We start from the raw sequence: 20,884 nt of genomic DNA on the forward strand, positions 1-20,884 counted from the left end.
TATCTGGAGATGTTTAGAAAGTTAAGGGCTAGATACTGGCAAATGGGACTAGCTTGAATGGGATATCTTGGTCAGCATGGACCAGTTGAACAAAAGCACGCGTTTCCAAGACGCATAACACTGAATCTGTTTTCTGAAGCTCTGAGTTATAAATTTTTCCTTTTTGCTGGAAAAATTGTACGTCAGTGTTCGAGAAAATAGAGGAAATAAGGCAAATACAAACCAGTCTGTAATAATTTTTAATTTGGTATGGTGTGCCTGAAAACAAAAAGTTTGGTTGATCAAGAGTTCTGGCATGGATTTATGAAGGGTTAATCATGCCTATTAAAGTTAATCTTTTCAAGTTTACTGAACTCAGGATTGTCTGTAGATGGAATTTGTATCTGGACTTTCATAATGAAAGGGCTTATCAAAGTTTTTCAAGTTTCATTAACTTCAGTTTTTTGATGAAGCAACAAAGAAGTCGTGACATTGATCCTTGTTGATAAAGCCTCTAAGATGAATTTAATGTTTGTGAAATTGAAGACAAATCCTTAGATTGTATGAGGCATTGGCTGTGTTAATGTGATAATAGTCATACCTTCAGCATTACCAAATGGCCATGGATATTTGAAAAGAACTGTGACAAAAGTTCTCGATTATATTTAAACTACTTGTTAGAAGCCTTCTAAGGTCGTCATAATCCATTCTGAGTCTAGCCAGCCTTTCCAGTACATTCTTTTCATCTGTTTTCAGCCCATTCATTATCTCTACTGTTTGCTTTGACCAAATTTTTGTCAACAGCATCTTCAGTTAAGATGTAAAGTATTTAAATCACCTTTTTATTCCCTCCTACCTCCCCCCACCCATCAAAGCTGCCTATCCTATCTGTTATTATCTGCATTCTATTTACATGTTGATTGAAGATTCATCTTGTGTTAACTGCCATACCAATCTCCTATTCATTCTTCGAACTTCATTTTCCTGTTTTATTGTCATCTCAATTTATTCTATTCAGCCTAGTTCCTGATTGAAATGCCTGATATATATTATAAAGCCTTTTGTTTCCTCACATTCTCATCATCCATGTACAGATGGCTTTGTTTCCCTTTTGTGAACATGTTCTTAGATGTATCTGAAAAATATTTGACTTTGGTTTTTCCTCAATGTTCTTTGCTTGCAATTCACCCTGCACACATCTCATACAAATTATGCTTTGGATTGTTTTTCTGCATTTCTGATACAATAATCACACTCGGTCAGTGTTTGCGAACTTCATTCCAGGTCCTGCAGTGCCTCTTTCCTAGTTGCACACGGATACACTGGTGAGAATTTGAACCAGTGTGAACATTGCCAGTACAAAGGTCATAGCCTCTCTTGCTGTTTCTCAGTTCTGACTAAACCATTTCACATCTTGCCCCTTCATAGGTATCCTGTGTTCCAACACTATCTGACCTAATTTAATACTGCCATTCCACCTCCCTTTTCTAGCTTTTGAACCCATGAATATTAAGTGATGAGTTCACACAATTTTTGAGCCACATTTAAGTTATTGTATTATATATTTTGACATGACTTAATACGAATTGCTTACCATCCATGTTCATTTTATCCACCTAGGTGCGTGCATTCTAAATCTGCATTTTTATTCTTCATCTGTTAAGCAATCTAGTACTATCTGCATTGGTACTTTGGACCTCTTCTGTGAAAATCAATTGATGATGCTAGGTCAGTTACTAATGTTCAAATTGAAATTGGTTAACAAAAATATCAAGGGATAAGAAAGAAATTAGTGGGTATGTGAGAAGTAGTGATGAGAGATGGCTTGATCTCATTCAGTGGCAGAATCACAGGTACTATGGTGACATGTGCAATCAAGTGCTGAAGTTTTTATTTTTCTGTTTTGACTACTGCTGTGGTGTTGGCCTATTGCGATCTCCCTACATAGGTTGAGTTGAACTGTTGTTGAATTCTGCTTCATGGCATTGTGTCAATCACACCACTATTGATCAAGGGTTGACTGGCTGACTAATTAAATTTGTCCTGTTTTCCATAATCAATAGTTTGTTGGAAAACTTTTCACAAGATTTGATAGAGCCAGCCTCATAGCTATATTAGTGGAATAGCTTGGCTATAGGTGTGCCCAAGAAGTAGACACAAGATGGGTGTTCCTCAAAGTTTTTGTCTCCATTGTCCACTCTTCATTCTGCTTACAGTTTTTTGTTGCAGGCTTATTAACTGAATTTGCTCTTTTCTATCAGTGTGTGATTGAGCACAGTAGCAAGTAGTTAAATTGCTGTATGTCATTGCTTCACAGAGTATGCAAGAACGTTTTAGAACATATCAACATTGTATTGTTGATTAGCTATGTAACCCCCAGATTCGGTGGGCTGCGTTAGTCTAGGGGAAGGCACTTTGCGGCCCGCCAAACTTGTGAAATTTCGTTTCTGTCGATGCTACGTGATGTTTTCCCCTGTTACAAATCAGTACCACAAAATAACAAACAGTACACCATATGCAATTAAATGATTTAGCTTTATAATTCTTAATTTGACTAGAGGGTTAGTAAAGGACAAAAAAAAGAAAAGGGCCCATTTTAATGAAACAGTCTAATGCTCACGTTGGAGCTCACAACTTTCCTGTCTGTTCGTTTTCCATTGATTCCCCCTGGGCATCGTTGACTCCTGACCCCATTCCACATCAACTCAGTCCTGCAGTCTACGACCTCTCCGTTCTGGCATCTTCTGCCGAACAAAAGCCCGTGAATCCCTTGCTCTCAGGCACACAAGAAAGAAAACCACTCCCCTCACTGGCACATTCCAAAGCCCTATCTCTAGTCATAGCCCAAACACACTGCTGCTACAGAGAAACAGTTATATTAGCAGTGAAATCTTTCCCAGGACATTACAGCTACATAACTAATAAGATGTTTTTAAATAATTTAAACAATATCTTATCAATGTTAACAGCAGTACTTCACAGAAGTGCCATTGGAGGATCATGGCACTGTTAGTAAAATTTGGAGTATGCTCTCAAAATAATACATGAACAACTGACAGATCTTTCAAAAGAAAATATAAATTTTGTCTTGCAGTAGGTCATTAAGAAATCTGAGACAAAAGTAGGTACTCATGTTAAGTTTCTTGGTCTGCACATAGCAGAGTCAGTAATCTATATTTTACATGCAGCATAAGTAGTAAAGTATTAAAATAGCAATATTGTAAATGTCATTTTAAAAACTTACTGGAAAAAGTATACATTTTTTTTTGGATTGACCAGATGTAATGTGTGACCAATGAATTAATTGGTGCTGCAGCTTCAACTTGCAATTAATGGGTATGATTGCTAACTTTGCTGATGGCACAGAGGTAGATAGAAAATTAAGTTCATATGGTCTAGTGCAGCTTTAAGTAGATAACCTGTGAAATTAATGGGCAAAGATCAGGCAAATGTTGTCCAATGTGATTGCCTAAAATGGCATGGAAAATGAGAGTATTTTATCTAACAGGTGAGAGATTGTAGAGTCCCTCGCTTTGGGAGCCTTGGTATAAAAGGCTAGTGTGTAGGTATGCCAAATAATTGGGAAAGCTAGCAGAATGTTATCGCTTACTGTTCAGTAAATTGAACACAAATGGAAGTTGTCCTTCAGTTATTTAGGACATTGGTGAAATCGTCTCTGCACCACAGTGTATAGAACTAGTCTAAACAAAAATTTGCTTATATATTGGAAGCAAATAATAGGTTTTGTGAGGAAAGATGCACAGAAAGATCAGCTTGAGTTTGAAAGAATAAGAAGGCTTGGTGGATATGGAGAGATTTCTTGTTGAAGAACTTAGAACTAAGGGTCGCTGTTTAAGCAGAAAGGGTGGCCTGTTTACAGCAGAGATGAAGTTTCCACCTCTGATTCATGACTATTTTGAACTATTTTTCTCAGACTGGAGGAAAAAATTCTTTAAAGGCAGAGGTAGATGCATCATATTGAAATGAATGAATGGCTAACATGGATGAATATGAATTAAGATCAGAATCGAATCAGCCATGATGCTAGATTGCAAGCCATGATGCTCGACTGCAGAACAAGTTTATGGGGCCAATTGGCCTATCCCTGCTTTTTTGTCTGCCAGTGTGAAGAGAACTGAACAGATTCTTCCAGCAACAGAAAGAGTATAGCTATATAAATATCCTGTAGCATGGATGGAATTATAAAGTATCTCTGGGAGGAACCTAAGTTATAAAATTTGCCAAAATTGTAAAAATGGAAGAATCACAGATGTGAGCTTCTGAATTCTTAATGTGCTGTCAAAGAGGTAATGTGTATATGAAGTTGTAAATAAGCGCTTTGTTGGAAGAAATAGTTACATGACATTCATGAGCAAAATACCATTAACATTGTGTTTCTAAGAGAACCATCAGCAGATGTGTTGAAATTAAAGGAGAAATGTTTCCAAGACCTTTTGGACTTGGGCCTGAAGTTAAGTTTAGTATTTTTTTTGTTCCTTTGAACTGCGACTTAAGTTAGCATAAATACTTTTGTAGATAGGGAAAACTTGAATTCTGTAGCTTAACTATTAAAGGATCATGATGAGAAAGTTTTGGTGATTGGGATATCATGTATGTACCTTTTTAAATAATGTCTTAAGTTGCTGAATGCAAGTTCTTATATTTTAGTGGTCACTTTATTACGTACCTCATGTACCTAACAAGGTGTAGGTGATCTGCTGCTCTTGTTCATCCACTTCAAGGTTAGTGTTGTGCGTTCTGAGATGCTCTTCTGCATACCACTATTGTAATGCATGGTTATTTGAGTTGCTATTGCATTCCTGTCAGCTTGACCTAGTCTGGCCACACTCATTAATAAGGCATTTTCACACACAGCAGTACTGCTCACTGGATGTTTTTTGTTTCTCATACCATTTAATGTAAACTCTAGATGCTGTTGTGTGTGAAAATCCCAGGAGATAAGCAGTTTCTGAGATACTTAAACTACCCTGTCTGGCACCAACAATCATTCCACGATTAAGGTAACAAAGAATGGGGGAAGAAATGTGATCTTACATTTGGTCTGAATAACAACTGAATGTCTTGACCTTGTTTTTTGCATTAAGTAGCTGCCATGTTATTGGCTGATGAGATATTTGCGTTAACGAGCAGGTGTACCTAATAAAGTGGCCACTGAGTGAAGTTTGGGATCATTCACCACTTGACAATACTTGGTTGTTTCTATTTTTGTATGAGCTGGCATTTACACATGTAACAACAGCCTTATCTTATGAAATTGTTAATAGGTACATGACTGATGGTATGTTGCTTCGAGAAGCTATGAATGACCCTCTACTAGAGAGATATGGAGTCATCATACTTGACGAGGCTCATGAGCGTACATTAGCAACGGACATTCTTATGGGTGTATTGAAAGAAGTTGTGAAGCAGAGATCAGATTTGAAGGTAAGGATTTTCTGGGGTGGGGCTAGAGGTTGGTGGTTGTCATGATGAATGATTAGACGACTAATTTTCTGTCAATTTTAACAGGAATGTTATAGCCTGAAGGACTTGCCTATCGTTTGTAATCGTAGGACAAGCCAGAATGCTCCCTGTAAATTGCTAATTTGATCGCAAGTGCCCATTGTAAGGAAAAACAATTACAGTTGCATTTTGTGATTAGGATTGATGTGTATTGATCATTAGCTTATTGCTTTCCTTTCTGTATTGGGATAAATGTTAGCTAGGACAGACCAAGAACCACTGCATTTTGAACTGTACCAGGGGTGATTGATAAATTTGTGGCCTAAGGTAGAAGAAGTCAATTTTAGAAAACCTAGCACATTTATTTTTCAACATAGTCCCCTCCTACATTTACACACTTAGTCCGGCAGCCGTGGATCATACAGATCGTAGACCTCCAGAAAGTGCCCACAGCAGAGGTGATCGATAAGTTCATGGCCTAAGGTAGAAGGAGATGAGTTATACAGCTCTTGTTACATGCAGGTCAACTCTTTGAGTGATTATGCAGAAAGTTTGAAGTTAATAACTCATCTCCTTCTACCTTAGGCCACAAACTTATCACCCCTGATGAGTTATTAACCTCAAACTTTCTGCATAATCACTCGAAAGAGTTGACCTGCATGTGCATGTAATGAGAGCTGTATAACTCATCTCCTTCTACCTTGGGCCACGAACTTATCAATCACCCATCTGTGGACACTTTCTCGAGGTCCAAGATCTGTATGCTCCATGACTGCTGGACTAAGTATGTAAATATAGGAGGGGACTATGTTGAAAAATTAATGTGCTAAGTTTTCTAAAATTGATGCCTGCCTTAGGCCACAAACTTATCAATCACCCCTCATATCAGAATATTTTTGGTGCACTTAAGGGGACACAGAATGCCTGATTTAATATCTCATATGAAATACAGCACTTATGAGAGTACCGCTCCTCCTTTGTACTGCATTATACTGTCAGCCTACATCACCAACTGAAGTCTTTTGAATGTGGCTAGCCTCTATGGCCTTCTGACTTGAAGACAAGAGTGCTACCATGGCTACCTTCTGCTTTGGTTAAGAATTTGCCTGAAGCAAAATCATCTGTTTGGCATACAAATCTCTGCAATGAAACAAACTTGGCCTTTGCTCTTACAGGCATATGTACCAGAAAACTAGTCTTTAGACTGTAAGTGTTTATTTCACTTTACTGAACCAAGAATTTAAACTTCATATACCAAGATTCCTTAAGTGTAGATGGGCCAAAAAAATAATACTGGATTAAATTCATTTATCCTTAGAATAACCAACTGCATCCTAAAAAGCTGTGGGTGGGACCAGCTAGACAACTATTGGAAAACTTAGCTGTGACTTCATCCCATAGTTGCAGGAAATGTGAAATCATGATGGTGTTCTTTAAAAAGTTTTGTCTCACCCCCGCCCCCCAGTATCAGCTCATGCATTCTAATAATAGTGACAATAGTAGTATTCAAACGAGTGAACCTTTGCAGTCTGTTGTGTACTATAGGTAAACCTTAACTTGAATGAGCAATATGTCCCTTTTTCAAAATGGAAGCTCATTTGCTGTTGCCTCTAATTTTGGGGAATAATAAAACACGTTAGGCTCCTTTAATTTGAAAGGAGGAAATAGTTTTGCTTTGCATGTGGGGTATTGTTTTTAAAACCAAATCCCCAGACTGTCAATATGATTGATTTCAGTCAGGAAAACCGTAACAACACAGAAAATAACAATTGTTTTGGAATAAGGAGAGAAAATAGTCTGAGTTTTTCACGTTAGCATGTTGTTCTTTCAGCTCTCTGTATATAGTTTGATGTTGAGTAAACTAGGCATTAAAATTCCTTGCTGTAGATTATTTGGAAAGGATCTGTATCACCAAAATGAAAGCTTTGGGGGGTGGGGGGGAGGGTGGAGAATGGAATTGACAAGGAATAAATTTAACTAACGAAAACAAGTTCACAAAACCAGATCCAAAAATGTGTAAGAAAAGTCAAAGTCAAAATAACCTGCACTGTGAATCTGACCAACAGATCTGTGTGCAAACAGCATTGTTGTTACCTACTTTATTGGCAAATCATAAATGAATTATTTAAGGGAAAGGGCATCACTTCAATAAGTTTTACAGTTCACGTTCATAGCTTCAATCTACATTTAATTAGAATCCCTTGGGTGCAGGAAGAATAGTAGAACAAATAGTCATTTGGCTTATAGATTAAATGTAGATATGGCATGCAAGTTTACACATTTGATGTATAGTTGCATCATGCTTCACACAGATTTGAAACCCATACTTGTGAAGATTTTAGTTTTATGTACAGCAATGTTTGCGATTAGAATATGGTAATACATATATTTGATGGAATATATGCTTTTTCAGAGAGAGTCTGAGATTTACTTTTGTGGGTTTAGCTCTTGATGTGGATTGAGACGCAAGTGCATCTTTTTTTTTCCAGATTATCATCATGAGTGCTACACTTGATGCAGGCAAGTTTCAGGTCTATTTTGATAGTTGTCCACTGCTTACCATTCCTGGACGTACACATCCTGTAGAAATATTCTATACTCCTGAACCAGAGAGAGATTATCTGGAGTCAGCCATTCGAACAGTTATTCAGATACATATGTGTGAAGAAGAAGAGGGAGACGTTCTTCTTTTCCTCACAGGTCAAGAGGTAAGAGTCTCAGCTTTATTTTTATAAACTCAGAATTGAATTCTATTATTAAGTACAGCTGTATTTGCTTAATTTATTATTTAAATCAAGAACCTAAAATTTAACATCTTATTAAAGCCATTGAGCAAGAGAAGTATGACTTAATATTTCTTCTTTATTCATTCAGCGAATTGTTTAGTTATAAAATGTTCATGCTAAGAAATAAATTTGACGTGATTAAACTATATCTGATAGGGTATGTACTGTTTGAAGATTCATTTCTAAACTTAATCACCACAGTATTACTTTCTTTGTCACTGGTTACCACATGAATTCTGCTTTCCAATGTGTCAATTTAAAAAAAAAAGCTGCTGAATTATTTTGTTCTGAGAAGATAGCTGGGAGAAAATTGTACAATGTTCTTCTAGGTTGTTTAACAAAGTCAGTTTTATATATGAGAGGGGAACGGCAGAAAAATTTAGTCAGGAAATTTTAGCATCTGAGGCCTAGTTGAGCAAGTCATGGAAGAGGAGGGAACATTGGATCAGATATCTTTGGAGTGTGGTGTTGATGTAGATAGGTAGGCTTTGAAAGCAATAAAAGAAAATGAAATTTTTAAGTTTTGTTGGAATGACTAGATCAGTTAATATAAGAAAACATTGTTAGTTGGAATGTGTAAATACAGGTGAATATTTAATAGACAACACAAAAACAAGAATGGTTGGGAATTTTAACACCAAGAGATTATAGAGGTGCTGAATTAAGTAGTATTCCTCAATTGGAAATGGGTATCCTTTTGAAAGAGCAAATTTGGATGAAACCTCGGTTGAAAGTTGACTATAATTTCAGTGCAGTGAACACCTAGGTTCAACCTCGAATGGAGATTGGGTTAATTGTGATGAAGGTTAAGGATTGTATTGGTCTTCTGCCTGTTTAATTGGCAAAACCTATAGTAAATTCCAATATCAACCAATGCAAGTTCTTCCACTGAGTAAGGTAGAAGAGTTGCCTGTCATAGCAGCTTATAATCTCATGTTGCTGTGTAGATAAATGGGGGTTTCTGGAGGGACTCCAGATGAAGTGGGGTGATTTTTAAGAAGGGGAGCTATTGCTGGAGGTACTTGCTTATGATTGGGTATACAAAAGTGAGTCCAGCTGAAAGTTGAGCCGTAGACATGATACAAAATGTTTAGAAGTGGGAAATAAGGGCGGCATAGTGGTGTAGCGGTTAATGCAACTGCTTTACAATGCCAATGATCACTGATAGGGATTTAATTCCTGCTACTATCTGTAAGGAGTTTTTATGTTCTCCCCGTGACCTCCAGGTGTTCTGGTTTCTTCCCGCATTCCAAAGACACTAGGGTTATTAAGTTGTGGGCGTACTATATTGGTGCTTGAACCATGACGACACTTGCAGACTGTTCCCATTACATCCACATTTGCGTTAGTTGTTGACTTTGTGGGCACGTGGCCAAGTGGTTAAGGCGTTCGTCTAGTGATCTCAAGGTCGCTAGTTCAAGCCTCAGCTGTGGCAGCGTGTTTGTGTCCTTGAGCAAGGTGCTTAATCACACATTGCTCTAGCGTCTGTGTGAGGAGTGGCGCCCCACACAGACTTCCAATCTGCGCCTTGTAAGGCATGAAAATGCCCGACGCAGGCCTCTCATGGTCTGAGTTGACATTCCGTCCCCTAAGAAGAGCTGAAAGGATGAGCTGGGAATGACTGACCAATGAGCCTGTTACCAGTGCTGGGAAGTTACTAGAGGGAATTCTGAGAGACAGGATCTGTCTGCATTTGGAAGAACAATGATTAATAATGGTCAGCATGGCTTAGTGCATGAGAAATCGTGCCTTGTGAATTTGATGTGAGTTATTGTGAAGTGGCGATGAAGAGGATTGTTGAGGGTAAGGTGGTAGACTGATTTTAGCAGGTCTCCCATCATCTCATCTGCAAGATGAAATCACATGGGATCCTGGGTGAGCTAGCCAATTGGATACAAAATTTGCTTGGAAGGAATCAAAGGATGATAGTGGAGGATTTTTTCCTCCAGATTAGAGACCTGTGACTCTTGTGCCACATTGATGCTGTGTCCCCTATTTGTACTATTTGGATGAGAACGTAGGTAGCATGATTAGTGTTTGTGGATAACACTGAGATTTTGGGTGTGGTAGATGGTAAAGAAGTTTGAACCTGTTGTAATAACAGGGAAAGTGGATGAAGGAATGGCAGATGGAATTGAACTCGTACAAGTGCAAAGTATTCATTTTTGCAAGTTAAACCAGGGCAAAATGTGCATAGTGAAAGAGGGTCCCTGGGAGCATTCTAGAACAGAAATCTTGAGCATACAGTATAGTTCCTTGAAAATGGTGATGCAGGTAGGCAAAATGGTGAAGTGAGCACATAGCACACTTGCCTTCATTAGGGCATTAATTATGAGAGTTGGGCTATCATGTTACAGCTATCCAAGTTGGTGGTGAGATTAAACCTGGAATGTGTGAGGTTGTGGTTATTGTAATGTAGGAAGGATGTGATTCAGCTGGAGAGGGTGCAGAAACAATTTGCGAGGATATTGCTGAGACTACAAAGCTTGAGTTGCAAGGAAAGACTGAATGAGTTGGAGCTGTTTGCCTGGAGTGATAAGAGATGAAGGGTAACCTTAAGAGGTTCTTAAAATGTTGCTAAAGTGAATGCGCACTGTCTTTACCCAAGGACAGGCAGTCTAAAACTATAAAACATAGGTTCAAAGAGAAAATGGAAAAACTGAAAAGAGGGCTTGAAGGCGGTGGGTATATGATTCAGAAATGGCGGAGGAGGATACAATTACAATGTTTAAAAGACATTTGGGATGTGTATGGATAGAAAAGGTTTAGAGGAATGTGGGCCAAATACAATCAAATGGGATGAGCTCAGAAGGCGTTATTATTGGCTTGGACAGATTGGGGTGAAGGTCTGTTTCAGTGCTGTATGGCTTGGTGGTAGACATGACTGATGGTGGTCATTTACCCCACAATGTGAAAACTGGTAAATATAAATCTGTCTGACCTTATCTACACCTGTATGAGGTCTTCAGCTACACCACGCATCCTTGAAAAATGGCAAGGGTTTATCCCTCTGCTGTCATTTTCAGGCAGTGACTTTCTTAGTGGAAAGAATCATCTTCTCCTTCTACTCAAACCAATTACTATCTGTATATGCCAGTTAGTTTTAGTTGATGCAGAGAGAAATGTTATTGTTTATTTTGTCAAGACCTTTAATTTTCTGCATTACTATTAAGAATCCCTCAGCGTCTTAGTCCAGCATATGAGGTAGATGAGAAGGCCAGTAATATGGAGCATGTGGGATACAACTCTGAAAGTAACAGTGTTTGGAGCCTTCTGGGGCTTGGTGGAATGCTGAGAAGGGCGTAGGATAATTGGACAGACAACTTATCCAAGAGAATTCAGGATTAGGACGTCATTAATAACAGTAGTAATGGTGGGATGAGTCAAAAGGAGGCTGAAATGGAAAAGGCAGTCTTCAACAGACCATCATGTCAGAGGCTTAAGGATGGTCTATACAAGCTTTGCAGAGATAATGAGATGCTTCATGGTTATAAGTAGGGTAGCCTTAAAGTCATCAGTTAGTGTAGGGATTAGAATCGAGCCAGCTTGAACAGGTTTAAAGGGTTGTTATGTTCAAACGAATCTTGGAGATATTTGAGTGGAGTATCTGATTTTTAATTGCTTGCAGAGCAGCCGAGAACAGTAAGGTTGATAAAGAAGAATTAAGCCCGGGGAAACAGTAGTCATTTCACAACTGGGAGCTGTTTCTAGGATCCATTACAGACTGCTGAGGATTGTAGAGGGTAGCAGGTGTTGGAGAAAAGGACACATTCCAGTTAGGAACTACTGTTCTGAAGGTTGAAGGAAGTCAATGACTAAAGAAAACAAGGTTTTGTGTGTGTGCAGGAGAGAGGGGACAGAGGAACGCAGTGAGGAAGTGCCAAGTAGCTGTTCAGGATGTGAGCAGAATCTAGACCTGGAAAGGAACAGCAGGAACAGGTGAAAGCTTGCCTCAAATAAATGGAAACCAGCCTACTGAGCCACAATGAGATATAAGTGGGTCAGCAGAGAATAGTCACCATGGAAAGTGTTGGGCAAGCAAATGAATGATGTGAGAAACTACCAAAATAGTTCAGACTGGCTGAAGATGGATTTCTGTCTAAGATCCAACCTGTTTGTAAAGTGAAACTGAGAAGCCAACTGAGTATGGTCTTAATTTCCCAAAGATAAAATTCACTGTCTTCCTGTTCTACTTTTCCAAATCAGTAGCAACACTCACTGTGCAATATTGTGTTTTTAGAACTGTTATCTAACAGACATCTTTTTTGCCCTTGTGCCTGGGGCTGTGAAGCAACATTTGGCGTTGTTAAATACAAGCACTCGTAATTAAGTAATGAAAGTGTGCACTTTTTCCAGAGTCAAACAATTATTTCAAAGTGCAGTCATAATTATGTAGAAACACAAAACAGCAGTTGGTGCACACCTGTATGAGAATCACTTTTTGGTGATCTCAGCTAATACTAACATCCCACACCCATGCTCACTCTTTCTCTCTCGTCTCACTGCTGGCAGTAGGGTCAATTTAAGAACAGCTCGTCATGTGATTGCCTTTGGCAATCAGAAGCCTTGCCTATGATGCCAGTGACACAAGGAGAATGACACAAGGAGAATGTGATGATCCATTCAACAGAGGAATGGCGATGCATTGGAATTGTAATGGAGCTAGATTTGTGTATCAGTGAGACATTGTAGTATTCTTCACTCATAAATCTGCATGTTACCCTTTTAAAAACAGGAAGCTGAAAGCTCAGTGTTAAATAAAAGATTCAGTTTAGAGTATAATGTCTTAGCAGCAAAGATTATTGAATATTAATACTTGAAATGCCTTTTATTTGCAATTCTATTCAAATTGCAGTTTCATTTTCATTGTGTCTATTTATATTTTCAGAGCTGGGTATAAACTGCCAAAGCCAGTGGCATTTACCTTATCTGCATTTTCCCTTTAACTGAGTGATTTGCTTGGCCACTCCTGCTATTTAATAGTTAACCAGTCAGTGGGTCTTTAGACAGAATGGCTGAGGATGGCAGATCTCCTCCAAGGTGCCCCCTGAAATGCATTAGGAAAAAAGCCCCAATGCATTTTTATGGCAGCCTTGTAGCTTTCGTGATAATCATGCCAATGAATAGTTTTATTAATTTCTAGCTGATAAACTGACTTTAAATTTCATAGCTGTCGTGGTGTGATATGAACTCTGGTCTCTAGATTTCAGAAACTAGAATTCCCAAAATAATATCTGCATTTTCCTATTTTGCAAAGTTCTAAAAGGGGATTACCTTACCTTGCTTATTGAACACTTTCTTTCTGACTTAAAATGCTGTGGATCCATTTCAAACAGCTAATAAATTTTATGTGGCATTACTTCCTTGGGAATTTCACTCAAGTGAAACAGATTAGCTATTTCCTTAGGAGGTGGCAAGTAACACATGACAGATGTTGTATTCACTAGCTGTTCCATTCTTGGTGTACACAAGGTACAACCAGTTCTGAAATCTATTGGCAGGAAATGTTCTCTGAGGAGGATGCAGTGCAGTTGTCCTTTTGAGAGTGCTAGAAGGCTCCAAAGAATAGATTTAAAAAAAAACTCAGGACCGGTTGTATCTAAATAAAATACTTGATCACATGAATGTTTGTGTAGTTCAGAAGGTATAGGTATACCTGTGTTGAAAATGTTTTCTTAAAAATTTGCAGTTAATTTTAAAAGAAATTTGCATAATAGGACAGACTTCCCATAGAAGCCACAGGAAAGCTTTAAATAACTGGAAAATTATATTTTTATGTAAATCTTCACTGACACCGCTTAATTTTCTTTCTCTTGTACTGTCCTTGGTTGCATGTGTAGTAGTTTATCTTTGTGGTCTCACTGATTTGGCCAGGAAGTGTATGTGCTACCTCCATTGCCTCGATAGTGGGTTAATATTATCACAATAATACCCATTATACCTGTGGTTTTGTTTGCATGCCATCCAGTCAAATCATCACAAATGTAAGTACATTGGGTGGTACAAAAGAGGGAAAAAGAACAATGTGGTATGTAGTGTTAGAATTACAGAGAAAGAACAGTTCAGGTTGACAGTGCAAGGGCTGTGACAAGGTAAACTGAGGGATCAAGTAGTTCATTCGTTATGTGTCTTTATCATACTAGATGTCTTATACTAGCAGGATAGAGGTGGTCCTTGTGCCTGGTAATGTGTTCTCAAATTTTTTGTATCTTCTGAAACACACTGAAAATGCTGCAGGAACTCAGCAGGCCAAGCAGCATCTATGGAAGAGTAGACAGCTGACATTTAGGGCTGAAATCTTTCAGGACTCGAGGATGAAGGGCCTTGCCCAAAACGTCGACAGTTTACTCTTTTCCATAGATGCTGCCTGGCCTGCTGAGTTCCTCCAGCATTTTGTATATTTTGGTTTTGTATCTTCTACCAGGTGGGAGGGAGAAAAGCGAATGAGTAGGGTAGGAAGGGTCCTTGAGTATGTTGGCTGCTTGCATGAGGGGGGTGGAAATTAATAGAGGGGAGGCTGGTTTGTGTTAGGAACTGGATTGTGTCTGCAACTCTGCAATCTTTTCAGGTCTTGGGCTGATAAGTTGCCTCACCAATCTGTGATGCATCTGGACATGATGCCTTCAGTAGTTCATTCGTTATGTGTAGTGTTGACTTCAGTGGTGCAGCTGTTAAAATAGGCATGTCACTGGAGACATGCTGAATTTCTTTACCCTTCTGAGGATCTGCTGGTTTGCTTTCCTGGCCATGTTGTTTGTTACTTGGAAAATAGTTGGTGATGTCTACACATACAAGTTGAAGCTCTCAACTGTCTCCATCTTGGCACTCAGCATTGTTGGGATTGCTTAGGGAAATTTGGTAAATTTGTATCTTTTCATGCAACTATTGTATCCAAACAGGTACCAAACTGATGAGAGGTAAATCCATGCAGTACAGTATGTGGTAACATGTAGCTGTTATTTCAGTAGTCCTCCATTCTAATTAAATAAACATTTGATTAAATAATTAGTTATTTGGGTCCAAATAATTAGACCAGTTACTGTCTCCTTGCAGGCACTGAGATCACTGTTACTGAATGCGGATTTGGCTCCTTCAAATTCTAATTAGATTTGTATTGCTTGGTTCAGCCTCAAAATAATGTTGTTTTGATCTTTAATTGGCAAGTTAGATTTCTAGTGTTCTATAATTAGGATATGTCACATGTGCAAGTCTCTGCATGTTTCTCAGTATATTGCTAATCAGGATGGATGTTTCATTAGGTAATTGTATCAGGATTTAAATGCACTGTATTAAGATTTGTATATTTATTTTTTCAATAATCAATATTCTATTACCACAAATTATTGGTTCATTTAAGCAAAGTGTTAAATCCTACAGGCTGACTTGACAGAAGTATAGTGCGATTTAACTGTGGGGATGTAAATCTTCTATTTTTGGTGTTAATGACCTGAAGGTACAATATGAATTGACTCCTATTAATCGTGACTTGTCAGAACAAAGATAACCTTCATCAGGAGCATCACTGCAACTGTGATTGTCATTCTGTCCTACTTAATCTTCAAATATTAATCATTTTCAGGAAAGACCTCTCGAGGGAGAAAATTTTCTTAAAATTGGAAGTGTTATAGCATGATTATTATGGTTACTATAGTGATAAAAGATCAGTATTTTGTTAAATTTTGTAATAGCTGGGTCTTTAGATCTTAGGAAGAGCCCGATGTTCTGGGCAAAATAGCTTCCAACATTTAAAGAACACTTCTGAGCCAAGGATTTCTAATTGGGGCTTGTGTTTTATTAAGTTCATTCTGATTATCTTTCTGTCCAGCGCAAATCATTTGATTCCTCTATACTTGATAATAAATGGTATTTTGGGACTAACACAATTTTGGAAGTTTCTCTTTAATCCAGGAAAGTAACATATATTTGCAGCTGTGTCTGCTTTTCGTCTTTTTACCAAAGCCCCTGTGTTGGTAGTGGGATTCAAATGAAAATTGAGCCTGATGCCAGTTCATTCTTGCTGCTTCAATGTTATATCCAATGTCTGTGCATCCATAGAGTAAATCTAAGTGACACCTCATCTAAAGTGAAAATAGAATTAATAATTGTTGAAAAAGATGGTCTGTAAAAGTCTAACCATATATTATACCAATTCACTTAACTAATAGGATTTAAAACCTTTGAATTAAAAATTGTGAGTTCAAGTGCCAGAAAGTGACATCAATTATAGGCTCTCGCTCAAATATGTGCTGAGATACTGTCTCTTAGTGCAGCAATCAAAGGTGTTTTGTGAAAGAAAATGTGAACTCCTGTCCAATATTCTTAAAATTGTTGAAACAAATTTCCTGACCATTATCACTGCTATTTACATAGAACGTAAGAAATAGCAGGAGTATGCCATCTGGCCCGTAGAGCCTGCTCTGCCATTCAGTAAGATCACGGCTGATCTGGCCATGGACTCATCTTCACCTACCTGCCTTTTCCACTTAACCTTTAATTCTCCTATTATGCAAAAACCTTGCTTAAATATATTTTTACTGAAGTAGCCTCCACTACTTCAGTGGTGGGCAGAAAATTCCACAGATTCACCACTCTTTGGGGAAAAGCAATTCCTCCTCATCTGTCCTAAATCTGTTCTTCTGAATCTTGAGGCTATGTCCTGTAATTCTAGTATCACCTGCCTGTGGAAACCACTTTCCTGCCTCTACATTATCTATCCCTTTCATAATTTTGTTTCTATAGGATCTCCTCTCATTTTTCTGTATTCCAGTGAGTACATTCCCAGGTGACTCAATCTCTCCTCATAGTCTAACCCCCCCAACTCTGGAATCAACCTGGTGATCCTCCTCTGCATTGCCTCCAAAGCCAGTGTATCCTTCCTCAAGTAAGGAGACCAGAACTATACACGGTACTTCAGGTGTGGCCTCACCAGTACCCTGTACATTTGCAGTATAGCCTCCCTGCTCTTAAATTTAATCCCTGTAGCAATGAAGATCAACATTCTATTTGTCTTCTTGATAGCCTGCTGCACCTGCAAACCAAATTTGGAAAATCAGCAGTTGTATTTCTCACAATTTAAGCAATAGTGGCTTATCAGGAGCTTCCCACAGTGGAAATTCCCATTTTTGTTTGGAGTAACACATGTAAAATGCTGGAGCAAGTTTGACAGCATCCATGGACAATATTCAACTGTTGTCATTTCTGGCTGATTTCCTTCATGAAACGGAAGGGGGGAAAGCCAAAATAAGAGAATGGGGAGAGGGGAAGGATAACAAGTTTGAAGGTGACAAGTGAAGCTTTGTGGGTGGGGAGGGAGTATGAAGTGAGAAGCTGGGAGTTGAAAGGTGAAAAAGGTAAAGGGCTGAAGACGGAGGAATCTGATGGAGAGGTGAGTGACCACGGAAGAAAGGGAAGGAAATTACAGGAAGTTAGAGAAGTCAATGTTTGCCATCGGGTTGGAAGCTACCCAGGCAGAATGAGGATTCGAGTAGAGGAGCAGGGAGGTACTACTGCAGTTGTACAAGGCCTTGGTGAGACCACACCTGGAGTATTGTGTGCAGTTTTGGTCCCCTAATCTGAGGAAAGACATTCTTGCCATAGAGGGAGTACAAAGAAGGTTCACCAGATTGATTCCTGGGATGGCAGGACTTTCATATGATGAAAGACTGGATGGACTAGGCTTATACTAGTTGGAATTTAGAAGATTGAGGGGAGATCTATTGAAACGTATAAATTCCTAAAGGGATTGGACAGGTTTGATGCAAGAAGATTGTTCTCGATGTTGGGGAAGTCCAGAACGAGGGGCCACAGTTTGAGGATAAAGGGGAAGCCTTTTAGGACCAAGATTAGGAAAAACTTTTTCACACAGAGAGTGGTGAATCTGTGGAATTCTCTGCCACAGGAAACAGTTGAGACCAGTTCATTAGCTATGTTTAAGAGGGTGTTAGATATGGCCCTTGTGGCTAAAGGGATCAGGGGGTATGGAGAGAAGGCAGGTACAGGGTTCTGAGTTGGATGATCAGCCATGATCATACTGAGTGGCGGTGCAGGCTCGAAGGGCTGAATGGCCTACTCCTGCACCTATTTTCTATGTTTCTATAGCAGAAGTGGAAGCCATGGACCAACATATGGGAATTGGGATTGGAATTAAAATGGTTGGCCATGGGAAAATGCTGCTTGTTGCAGATCAACAAAGCAGTACCTAAATTTACATCAAGTCTCACTAATGTCAAGGAGGTCGCAATGGGAGTGCCGGACACAGTAGACAATCCCAACAAACTTCCAGGTGAAGTGTTGCCTCACTTGCAAGGACTGTTTGGCACCGTGAATAGAGGTGAGGGAGGTGGTGAATGCAGCACTTGCAGGGATAAGTTTGTTTGGAGTTGCATTTTGATGTAAGGTTCAAGCTTTGAACATCCATTTTCTAGAAAGGCATAGTGTAGCTTATTTCTTGAAGGAGAATTGCTTGAAAAAAATTAGCCCTCACTTTAGTTTGCTTGTGATCATAAATGTTTCTCCTGTAAAGTCTCCTGTTATGAAACTTAGAATGCCCCTTGTATAATACTGAAGGGACTACTGATAAAGACTTGATTAAATATGTGCAAGTTGGCAAACAAACTTTGATTGACTTTATAACTTCTGTGTGTGGCCTCCAAAAAGGGAAAGTGGGCACCAGATAGAAACGGAAATGCTTTACTACTTTATCATTATGTCCAAAGTTTGTTGGTAACCTCAAAATGGAAATATTAAGCCATTGCTCTTCAATTTGAAACATTAATTATTTATCTTCCCAGCCTGACTTGACGAGTCTTTCCAGCATTGTCTGTTTTCATTTTATAACGTTAAACCAGAATTTTAAAGTACAGGTCAACCTTCACTAATTCGGCACCATTGGGACCTGAGGAGTGCCGGATTAGTGAAAATGCCGAATTACAGAAAGATCACATTAAGCATAATTAATGCTGGATTATCGAAGGAACCGGATTACAGGTAGTCAGATTAGTGAAGGTCGACCTGTACATGGAAAGCTTGAATCTGTTGGAGAAAACTGTGCAGACAAATAAACTATTTATGGTCTATTGCTTGTAGGTTAAATGTGAAAATCCCCCTCTATTCTTCACTGAAATCATCTTAATCAAGGTTTTATGGCAATAGAAATAAAAGCAGCAAATGCTGGGAACATTTAACAGGTCAAGCTCCATCTGTGAAAATGAAACAAAGCTGATGTTTCAGGGGTCAGCGGAAAGAGGAGAAACGGTTAACATTTCGGGTTATGATGGGCCCAGGAAATGGAACTACGTTTATGGCTCTACCATAAAACTGGGCAAATTGATCTTCTGGTGTACTGCAGAACACACTTTTCTGAGTTTATATAATAGCAGTTCAATACAATTTACATATTCAAACATTCCTAGAATAATAAAATAATTCAGCACACAAATAGGCATATTAGGCCCACCCTGTCCTTGCTGACTACAGTGCTTATCTGTGCTAATCTCACTTGCCTGCATTTAACTTGTATTTAAGTCTCTATGCCTTACCAATTTAAGATACTGCCTAAACGTCTTTTAAACATTGTGATTGTACCTGCCTCTACCACCCCTTCTGACAGATTTTCCAAATAAACGTAACCTTCTATGTGAAAAACATGTCCTTTAGATCTCTTTTAAATTGCGATGTCTATTTTTATGAAATCAGATTTCAGGAATACTTTAGGAAAGCCAATTTTGTTAATAAAATCAGTTTGTACATGTAAATTTAAATTGAAAAATGAATAACTTGAAACTTCATGAAATCTGAATAAAATGAATTTAATTCGATGGCACTGATGTTTTAAAAAAAATCTTTTTTTTGGAGCAACTTAAAATCCATAATCCCCTGGAACCTGTACCAATAGTAAAAACTACCCAGTATTATTGCTGTGTACCATGGCATTATAAAACAGTAGTTCTATTATTAAAGTATATTAAATATTTCATGTAGTTTTAAAACCCTTTGGTAAAATAATGGTAATGGTGTGGGATTATTTTTGTTGCTGGTTTGCTGATGTACATTCACATAATACATAGTGCAGGTTTACAAGACTAATTCTAGTACCAGAAATCTTTTGAATCTATATTGCACAAGCAAAAATTTGGTTGCTTGCATGTGTCTGTGATAGAGAATTTTGCTAAGTAATTTGTAGAGTTACTATTTATACATTTGTATGTCACTTCATCACGCACTGGCTAATTGCCTAAAGTGTTTTTAGATGTTTCCTCTTAATATACCATAAATTCAGTGTTCTAAATTAACCCTCGAATTAAATGAAGGGGAGGGATGAAGAGGAAACAGTGTTGCAGTCATGGAAAGATGTTCATTTGTGTGAAATTAGGTTAAACATTTATTCACAAGATACTTGAATCATTAGCAGTCTTAATATGTTCGTGCGTTGCCAAAGTTGCAGTGTTCTGCATTTTTGAAATTTGACTTGCAACTTGATAAGATTTTTATGTTGCTGTCCACTTTCTATAATTTTTTTTTGCTTGCTAATCCCAATGACTCATGCTGACGTACATGCAGTTCTCTGGGCACAAGATGTTCCTCATCTGAATGAGTATTCTCTGTGTGAGCTTCATTGGGGAATATTGGCAGATATTTTTCACAGCCGACTCGGCCAT

The 20,884-nt window shown here is 38.4% G+C and overlaps 1 protein-coding gene across 3 annotated transcripts in view; it reads left to right on the forward strand.

The window, feature by feature from the left end:
* The window catches only part of dhx15 (DEAH (Asp-Glu-Ala-His) box helicase 15), a 123,524-nt gene that overhangs the window by 36,957 nt on the left and 65,683 nt on the right, over positions 1-20,884 (forward strand). For all 3 annotated transcript variants that reach the window (XM_072252954.1, XM_072252952.1, XM_072252953.1), the window contains exons 4-5: positions 5,265-5,424; positions 7,932-8,150. In XM_072252954.1, the coding sequence (XP_072109055.1) occupies positions 5,265-5,424; positions 7,932-8,150 (379 nt within the window). The remainder of the gene's footprint in view (positions 1-5,264; positions 5,425-7,931; positions 8,151-20,884) is intronic.

Source organism: Mobula birostris, chromosome 3 (genome assembly GCF_030028105.1).
Source record: "Mobula birostris isolate sMobBir1 chromosome 3, sMobBir1.hap1, whole genome shotgun sequence".
Taxonomy (NCBI): Eukaryota; Metazoa; Chordata; class Chondrichthyes; order Myliobatiformes; family Myliobatidae; genus Mobula; species Mobula birostris.